The 10000-nt window shown below is 47.5% G+C and overlaps 1 protein-coding gene and 1 long non-coding RNA gene across 7 annotated transcripts in view; one reads left to right on the top strand and one right to left on the bottom strand.

The window, feature by feature from the left end:
- LOC147007850 (small ubiquitin-related modifier 1-B-like) overlaps positions 1 to 1905 on the bottom strand; it is a 15960-nt gene extending 14055 nt beyond the window's left edge. For 2 of the 5 annotated variants that reach the window (XM_085866346.1, XM_085866348.1), the window contains exon 1: positions 1732 to 1905. In XM_085866346.1, the coding sequence (XP_085722472.1) occupies positions 1732 to 1890 (159 nt within the window). In that variant the 5' untranslated portion in view covers positions 1891 to 1905. The remainder of the gene's footprint in view (positions 1 to 1731) is intronic. The other 3 variants (XM_085866347.1, XM_085866349.1, XM_085866345.1) reach the window with 2 other exon arrangements.
- Positions 1906 to 5986: 4081 nt separating this feature from the next.
- Positions 5987 to 10000, top strand: part of LOC147007849 (uncharacterized) — a 10988-nt gene continuing 6974 nt past the window's right edge. The window contains exon 1 of one of the 2 annotated variants that reach the window (XR_015053855.1): positions 5987 to 6243. This is a non-coding gene — a long non-coding RNA (uncharacterized LOC147007849). The remainder of the gene's footprint in view (positions 6244 to 10000) is intronic. The other variant, XR_015053854.1, reaches the window with a different exon arrangement.

Raw genomic sequence — 10000 nt, 5'->3', positions numbered from 1 at the left:
TCTGCTAACATCACTGCCCTGCATAAAAAAGGTGCAAAAACAGATCCCTGTAACTATAGACCAATCAGCCTTCTCCCAATCATCAGCAAGGTGATGGAATCCATCATCGCTTCAGACATGAAATCCTTCCTCTTCTCCAATGGCTTGATTTCCAATCATCAATTTGGTTTCAGACCAGGTCACTCTACCCTGGATATGCTGCTTCTGCTCTCCCATCAATGGATGGAGGTCCTCAATGCCAGACAGGAAATCCAAGCCGTATCCCTGGACATATCACGTGCTTTTGACACAGTCTGGCACCCTGCCCTACTCACCAAACTCTCTTCCCATGGTATTCAAGGCCATCTCCACTCATGGCTCGCAGACTTCCTCTCCTGTCGCAGTCAACGTGTGGCCCTAAATGGAGTTCTTTCATCCCCTCTTCCTGTGCAGGCTGGAGTTCCTCAAGGTAGCGTTCTGGGCCATGTTCTTTTTCTGGTTTTCATCAATGATCTCTCGGACTCTCTGGAAAATCCTCTATTTCTCTTTGCCGACGACTCCACCCTCTGCCGTACCATCTGTCATCCCTCAGACCGGCAAGCAGCAGCTTCTTCACTCACTGCAGATCTGGATAAAATCACAAACTGGTCCAACACGTGGAACATGTCTTTCAATCCAGACAAATCTCACACTCTCACTATGTCTCTTCGAAAGGACCGTTTAGAAAACCCCCCCATCCACTTTCTCAACAATCCTCTGGAAGAAGTCTTTTCTTTCAAGCTTCTAGGTCTCACTATCTGCCATGACCTTTCCTGGGAAAGTCACATTTCCAACCTCGCCTCAAAAGCCAGTCGCCGACTGGGAATCCCCCGTCGTGCTAAGTCCTTCCTCGGCCCTCTTGAGCTCCTGACCACTTACAAAGCTTTTGTCCGTAGCCTGATGGAGTACTGCTCTCCTCTCTGGGCTGGTGCTCCTGCCTCCCACCTTTCTCGGCTTCACGCTGTCGAAACCAGGGCATTTAAGATCATCGGCATCTCCCGCAATGAAGCTGAGTCTTTGGGCCTCTCACTCAATCACCGCAGGTTGGTCGGTGGTCTTTCTGTCTTCTACCGACTCCTCTCCAGCCTTGCCCCCCCCCTGCTCACTCTGTGATTTGTCCCCACCACATTTCCAAAGGGCGCTCAAGGTCCGCCAACAACCCCCTTCTGGTAAAAGTACCAAAATCACGAATCACTGCTCACCTTCACTCTTTCATTCCTCCTTTTCCCGCCTTTGGAATAAACTTCCTCATTCTATTCTTTCCCATTCTTCCCTCCAGGCTTTCAAAACAGCTGTTCACCACCACCTCTTATCTTCCCCCATCCAAATCCTCGATCTTTTCTACCCCCGATAATTAAATCCACCCAAGCCCACTTCCTTCATTTCTCCTGCTTTCCTTCCTGAAAGTCCCTGAAATGTCCATCTTCTCTTCGCCATGTTCCCTGTCCCATCCCCATCCCTCTCCCTTCCACAGTTCACCTAATGTGTCTGTTCCCCACTGTTTTGTCCCTTCCACTCCCGCCCCTCTTGTCTCATGCCTCCTTGCTGTGAGTTGTGTGTTAGCTCTCATACGAGCCTCGACCAAGGTATACAAAAAAAAAAAAAAACTCCACCACCTTCAGTACAAGGTACTCAGGGTCCGGGAAGACTCGCTAAACACCTGTCCCCCCGCACGTACCGGGCCCCCGGCACCTTTGCTGCGCCCGTACGTACCTGTACGGACATCCGTGCGGCGTACGGCCTCCGTAGGCCGCGCTCTGCCCGTCCCCCGATCCACACGGCCGAACGAACGTCGAGACACCACACGAGGCGGCGCAAGGCCCAGGCGGTGCCCTCGGATAGTTGGGCGGGAAAACAAATCCGATTTTTCATGAAAAAAACTCATTTTAAATTTCTTACTTTTTATAAATTTTGTCACGTTTAAAGTCGATTTTACAATCGGAGAAAAATATGTGTATTTATCACGTTGTGTGAAAATAAACCGTTAATCGTCGGATGACGTCATGTTTCCTGTGCTGCTCACTTCCAGTATTCCAAGCGGGGCCGGTGAAAGGCGCGAAAACAATGGATTTCGAACAAAGGGAACTGTCTGACGACTGTTCGAGTGTGCAGATGAAATCGTAAAATGGAACACACACCTGTGGAGTCTGTAGTGAAAGCTCGGTACGGATATGAACCCGCCTGGCTCGCAGGAGTCCGTCAGGGTCGTGAGCACGTGACAAGTGGTCCTGGTAGTTTCATGGTTTCCCTTTAGTCCAGAGACAGGGATCTCAGGAATCAGGACGACAACTCACGGACCGGTGTTTGTGTGTTTGTTTGTGTGTTTGTCGGGATACTCTTCCGACAGTTTTGGCCCAATCACATCCAGACTTGCAACAGAGGATCAACATCACCCTAATCATTGTATAGGGGTGTTTTTGTCTTTGGAGTGGTTTTGAGGGGATGAGGTGGGGATTGGGGGGAGGTCTCATTCTCGATGTAAATGTGTATCTGGCTGTTGATGGCTGGAGTCAATGAAACTTGAATGCTGAATGATTCAGCCAATTAAATTTGTGACATCATCAATCTCTTCTCGGCCAGTGACGTCATCAATCTGTCCACCATCTCCTTGACCCGTCCACTCTCTCCACGACCACCGTCTCCGCTACCCTCTCACCATCTCCACTGCCCTCTCACCATTTCCGCTACCCTCTCACCGTCTCCATTCCACGGCCACAGTCTCTGCTACCCAGCCACAGTCTCTGCCACCCAGCCACCTTCTCCGCTACATGGCACCGTCTCTGCTACCCAGCCACAGTCTCTGCTACACGAACACCGTCTTTGCGATGTTGCCACTGTCTCCGCAACACGGCCACCCTCTCTGCGATGTGGCCACCGTCTCTGTGGCCACCGTCTCCGCTACACGAACACCGTGAACGTGATTAAACATGTATTCTGGTCCATTTCCTCCCCGTAAAACATACATGTGCCTTCAGTTGATCCTGATTTGTCATTATTGATTGAAAATGTGTCACCACCTGGAAATGTTGCATAAGTTCCAGGAAGACTTAAGTATATCAATGAGTACATGATTAAACATAACTTTAGTGATTTCTTATTTCGTTCACAAATTTAAACAAGTGGTGCCAGGCACAACAAATCCCGCCCATTTAAGGCATAAAGTTATTCTGGGGATCAAATTTAAATTTGATACATCCTCAACCTGAATGTTGATTATAAGGAATAGAATAAGGAATATTTTAGTCTTAGTTTGAAGTCAATTAAACCATTTTTGACGAAGTTAATGACCGTAAAATTATTTTGACCTTTCAAGGGCACGTAAGGTCAAAGGTCATGGTGTCAAATGAAAGCCAATAAAGGACTTGATATATGTCTTCCATAGTAAACACGCATATTCCTAACCTTTTTATCCCACTGTTTGTGTCCTTTGTAACATCAATAAAAACTGAGTTTCCTGTTTGGAATTGTTTTCAATTTTGTTTCACTGCCAGACAGGCGGACAGAGTAAAACAATGACTCTCTCTGTGCAGCACAATCAGGACGAGAGTCCGTCCAGTTTGACAAATTCAGACCCAAAGTAGTGTTGAACTACAGGTTCGGTTTCCGATTCATGGTTCTTCGGTGTTCTTTAAAGTGTGTTCCAACTGGGACCTCTTCTCAATTGTCCAGAACTGATCGTTTGGGAAAAGGGATGTTTGTCAGGATATTAAAGGCCGAGTCAACCTCACCTGGTATTAATTAAAGGCTTATGCCTCATCTCCCCCAGGAACTCACGAAAGATGGGGTTTCCACGCACGGCGTCGCCTCCAAGGGAGAATGTGTGCGAGTGGTCCGCAGTGACCACCAGCAAAGTTTCATCTTTGTTCACCATGTTTGCAACATTCCCGATGACGTCGTCGAAAGCAACTGCCTCAGTTGGTGCCTGATGAGCACAACCCTCATGGTGGCCATGATCGATGCGTCCACCTGACCATTAACAAAGGGAGGATATGTTAGAGTCAGACCCCAAGTTAGTGAATCTCTTGCATGTCAGGTGTTGGTGAGTTAGTGTTTTGGTTTATGAGGACCTGTTAAACGTGTAAACACAAATATTTCTCATTGTGTGTGTGTGTGTTTGTGTGTTTCGGGATGTTCCAGGGCTGGTTTCGGCTTTATACCATTGCGGAGATCTATGCGCTCGAGAGCTGCGTGACCGTCGAGTCGTTGGAGGTACGAAACCAGACAATACTTGATGATACAATGATTGTACAACAAGAATGACCGCAATGTGGTCACAATGTGTGACGGAATGATTGGGAAACACACATTTACTGTGCCAGTACAAGATTAACTCGACACCTGTCATCCATGTCAGCCTCCGCCATGGTTAAACCACAATGAGCTGATTCGTCACATGATCACGGATTGATTAACTCGACACCACTCATCCATTTCAGCCTCCGCCACGGTTAAATCACAATGAGCTGATTCGTCACATGATCACGGATTGTTTAACTCGACACCTCTCATCCATGTCAGCCTCCTCCACGGTTAAATCACAATCAGCTGATTCGTCACATGATCACGGATTGCTTAACTCGACACCTCTCATCCATGTCAGCCTCCGCCACGGTTAAATCACAATCAGCTGATTCGTCACATGATCACGGATTGATTAACTCGACACCTCTCATCCATTTCAGCCTCCGCCACAGTTAAATCACAATCAGCTGATTCGTCACATGATCACGGATTGATTAACTCGACACCTCTCATCCATTTCAGCCTCCGCCACGGTTAAATCACAATCAGCTGATTCGTCACATGTTTAACCCCAACATAGGGCCGTTCAAAAACCACCAAACACTCTTATTTTTTCATAATTTGCCTGAATAAACGAAACAATCACAAGTCTATCAAATATATTTGTTTATACAAACATATATATATATATATATGTATATATATATATATATATATATATATATATATATATATATATTTGTAGAAATACATTTGATATATATACATATGACGTGTAATTTATGCACATGACGTCATCGTCATGTCATAGCACGCTTCTTTCGTTGAATATATATCAATTATGTATATTTATTTATTTAAAGGGAAATTGTGAGGAATATGATGTAGGGTACTGAAGTGGGTAGAACATCACCATAGCAACGATGGGTGTTTGGAGATTGTATTAACAGGATCCATGTCATGAGTACTCCAACCTATCGTTGCACCGAATGACTCAACGTTTCGACCAGCAACACGGCAAAGCAGTCCCTCCACCGTCACCCCTGACGGAGGAGACCGTAACCTTGATACAGGTGTGCGGTCCTCTCATCCATCGACACACTCGAGATGCTCCGGGAGGGCGAGAACAAACACGAGGTGCCACGTGATGGCTCCCATCGGAGCTTCGAAGGAACACGAACACGGAGAGCGACGATGTGACCTCTTTAAAGTGATTCTTCATCACTGAGAGATGGGACCAAAAACTAGACGTACCGTGACATTTCAACAAGTTATGGACGGATGGTGACAAAACATGGCGGATGAGTTTGGGGTGGGTGACACGAACAAGATGAGTTTGTGTGTTTGTGTACAGGATATCTCCAGAAGTTGTGGACGGATTCGGACCAAACTTGGTGGACACGTTGTGTGTGTGGCGAGGACTAATCAATGAGATTTTGGTGAAGATCCGAATCCGGATCCGGATAGGAGAATTATTTAATTTTTGAAGTGATTCTTCACCATTGAGAGATTGGGCCAAAAACGAGACAGCGGCGAATAGTCCGATATTTCAAACATGTCTTGGGTCCGACATGTTCACGTGGATCAGTAATTACGTGGCGGACGTGTCTGTCCCGCATCATGCCATTCATGTGGAAGATCCTCCGTGAGCCTGAGGTGAATGTAAATCATAATCGATACAGACACGGCACGGACAATACCGAGTGGGACTGATGAGACCTCCGTGAGGACTTCGGACCCAAATGAGAGAAGGATCGAGCCCGAGGAGAAACCGGAAGGAGGTTGAAATTAAAAAAAAAAACCTTTCAACAACAACAACAACCACCGCGTGACGTCATCCTCACGTCGTCATCAACGAGATCTCGCGATGATTACTGTGGTGATTTTTCGTTGAATCCTCGAAAGAGGGAAAATCGTTTCCTTCGTGTTTGGATGCGCGTCCCCCACAGCCCCGTGTCCTCAATCACGAAGTCTCTTCACTTGGTAAGTGAATCCAGCGTCGCCTTCCTTTGTGGAAAAACAAGTGGAAGTCCATGCATTGTGTGTCGAGCCATTGTGCGTTTATGATGCAACAGAGATGCGAAAACAGGAATCTGTATCTAAGACAAGGTTTTGATAAATTAGTGTTGTGGGATTAAGATCACAGAGTGAGTGACATGTAATGCAGGAAAACAACATCAAATTCAATGGTTTTTAATTTTTATCATTATTAAATGCTTCTGACTTTAATTATACAAAAAGCAAATGTGTTCTAATAACAATCATTCCAGTCATACTTTTATACATTTTATTATAAATATAAAAAATTACCAGCGGCATCCCCATGCTTAGTCGGATGTAACGATTGACACGCAACAAAACAAAAGTTTCCAGAATTCACTGAACATTAAACTAATGAAGAAACTTTTCTTCTTTTTTTTTAAACTGACGAGAAAATGGCGCTGGGCCTGGGTTAAGGCTCAGGGTCCGGCGCAAAGCACCCTCACCGCGGCGCCATTTGCACTCCTCGTCGCTCTTCTTTTGTTTCTCTCTTCGTAAAAATAGCTTTCCTTCTTGCAACTCTCTCAACCTCTGCTCTCCCCTTTTCCTAACTCGTCAATGAGACGATCAGGCCTCATAAATATTCCGGCCTACAAGGCTTGACAAAACAACAAGATGGCTGCTTGTGAGACAAATCGTACTGTTACGTTTGAGGGGGGGGTATGCATTCAAAGGGTAATTAGGATGTTTAATTAGGTATGCCATGCTGTTCGAGTTTACCAGGATCTCGATGTAATAAGTAGCAATTCAGTGGTGATAAGTTGTCCAGTAAATGTTCATTTCTTCAACCGCGAAATGATAAATGTCACGTAATTAGATAGGGACACGGGATAGGGTAAGTGTGTCTGCGTAAACCCCTTTTGGTATTCTCTGAAGACTGGCCGTGACGTCACAGGACAGTGAGGCGGATGGCTCCGCCCCGTGATCACGATTGGCGGAAGGCGATGGCGGTGGGCCAATAAACGGCTCGATTGGGAGTGACGAGGACGAAGGATAAAAAGGTTCTGTTCGGGGTCAAAAAAGGAAGAAGAAGAAGATTACAACCAGAACGATCGTGTTTTTTTGGTGTGGTTCCGTGTGGCGGGAGAGAGCGTCCTTTTTGTTGTGCTGAATCGATCGTGTTCTTGATCGTGTCTTGGAGCCTTGCCGAGCCTCGTGCCTCACCTTGGTTGGCTCTGGGGTTCTGCTGACTCGGAGTACGGGGTCGAACGGCGGGCAGACCTGCCTCCCTCTCCTGCTCGCAACTTGGCGCCAGAACTGGTTCCCTGGCGGCTGTGAGCGGACTTGGGCCAAGACCAGGAGGTCGACAGCACCACGGTTTCTCCTGCCCCCCTGACGAGAGCAAGGCCAGCTCGTCCGACGCCGATCCAGGGACAGTTGCGTCCACACCACGGTCCAGCCTGACCACCAGAAATAGCTACGTTTTGTGTGTGTGTGTGTGTGTGTGTGTGTGTGTGTGTGTGTGTGTGTGTGTGTGTGTGTGTGTGTGTGTGTGTGTGTGCTTGGCGCCTTAGAGGGATTGAGAACTGTATATTCATTGGAATTGTCTGTGTTTTTCCCCACGCCCGATCCCACACCATCCCGTCGAATCTCCCCGGATCCCTCTTCTTGCCGAGTCTTGTTATTTCTGGTAATAATAAAAACGAATAAACGTTATCAACTCAGTGAAAAGCGACTAGTGCCACCTTCCTCGTCCCGTTTGCGGTAGAGCGATTGGAACCGCCATGTTTGGGTTATGAATAAATAAACCGCCTCCATCGTTTCGGCTCATTCTACGTTGGTGGGACTGTTCAAGTCCCGTGGACGTCACAGTACGTTCTGACGACATTACGTACACGTCTCAGAAGAAGGTGTGAAAGCAAATGACGTCATCGCGTAATAACGCTGTGACGTAGGTTAGATGGACAATGAAAAGGAGACTGTGAGTAGGGTAGACAGACAGGACACCAAAATTTTGCCCCTCATCCCAGTGCTGAGTCGATACTCGACACGCAAAAAAACCTTCAGGAACATCGAAAGTTAAAAAATTACTTTCTGAGGTAAACGAGGGTGAACCTTCCCCTGTGGTTCTCGGTGTCCCCAAAGGTAGTAACCGCTCCTCGGAGGGGAACCCTGGGTTATCCCACAACAGGAGAGAGATTGAACCGAGAAAACAACAACAGTGAAGGGTTTTCTGAACGAGGACAATGTTTAATCATCTGTGAGTGTTTCACTGATTTATCATGAAATGTGTGTGTGTATCCACCTTCATGTGTGTATGTATCCACATTCGTGTGTGTATGTGTGTGTGTATACAGTGTATGTGTGTGTGTGTGTGTGTGTGTGTGTGTGTGTGTGTATGTGTGTGTGTGTGTGTGTGTGTGTGTGTGTGTGTATCCACCTGTGTGTGTGTGCGTATGTATGTGTGTATGTATCCACCTATGTGTATCCACCTTCGTGTGTGTATACAGTGTATGTGTGTGTGCGTGTGTGTGTATACAGAGTATGTGTGTGTATGCGTGTGTGTTTGTGTGTGTTTGTATCCACCTGTGTGTGTGTGTGTATCCACCTTCGTGTGTGTCTATACAGTATATGTGCATGTGTGTGTGTATCCACCTTCGTGTGTGTGTTTTCAGTGTATGTGTGTGTGTGTGTGTGTGTGTGTGTGTGTGTGTGTGTGTGTGTATACAGTGTATGCGTGTGTGTATGTGTGATGTGTGTATGTATCCACCTGTGTGTGTGTCCACCTTCGTGTGTGTATACACTTTTGTGTGTGTATACAGGAAATGTGTGTGTGTGTTTATGTGTGTATTCACCTTGTGTGCGTGTTCAAAACCCACTACTCATTCCACGATACAAGATGGCACTTCCAATGGGGAAAGGACGCAACGAACGGGAAACGTTTCATACAAGCACATTTATTTCAATCACACACACAACACAAGCAAGGCAGTCATGCAATATACAAGCAACAAATAGAATGCAAAAGCAATGCGACCGACTATAATTATTTACAAGCACTTACACAGTTTCTACTTGGCAGAACACGGCGCCACAGCATGCATACAAAAACAAAGAAAGATCTCCCTCACAGGCAGGGGGGTAGACGGGGTCCGTAGACCTTTATGATCGTGGGCCATGCCCCCCAATTTTCGGGGGGATGACCGAAAAGGCCCACGAGACCGAAGGGTCTTACCCGCACCCTCGTGGTGCGACGGTGGGCAGGTCGCGACGTCTCGTCCCCACGGCAACTAGCGTAGCTGCGCCTGATCTCGGGCCTTGCAACGGTGGGCAGGTCGTGACGCCTCGTCCCCACGGCAACTAGCGTAGCCGCGCCTGATCTCGGCCTTGCAACGGTGGGCAGGTCGTGACGCCTCGTCCCCACGGCAACTAGCGTAGCCGCGCCTGATCTCGGCCTTGCAACGGTGGGCAGGTCGTGACGCCTTCTCCCCACGACCACTAGGACAAGACTTCCACCCGACTGCCCCAAGTCTGTCTATGACGAAGACTTGGACCACGACAGACTTGGACCAAGACCACGACGACCAAGACTTCCACACGACTGCCCCAAGTCTCTGCTATCCGCGCTCTTTTCCAGCGCTCCTCTTGCCCTTTTATTTCTCCTGCGCCCGCCAGGGCGCGTGGGGGTAGGAACATTCCAAAGAAATGGGGGCGGGAGTTGGTTTCCAACCGTCAAACTTGTTTACCGGAGGAGAAATTG

This window comes from Eptatretus burgeri, chromosome 24, assembly GCF_056783735.1.
Source record: "Eptatretus burgeri isolate ZD-2024b chromosome 24, Ebu_testis_v1, whole genome shotgun sequence".
Taxonomy (NCBI): Eukaryota; Metazoa; Chordata; class Myxini; order Myxiniformes; family Myxinidae; genus Eptatretus; species Eptatretus burgeri.
Note: the sequence above shows the minus strand (reverse complement) of the source record. Positions and strands in the feature narration are given on the sequence as shown.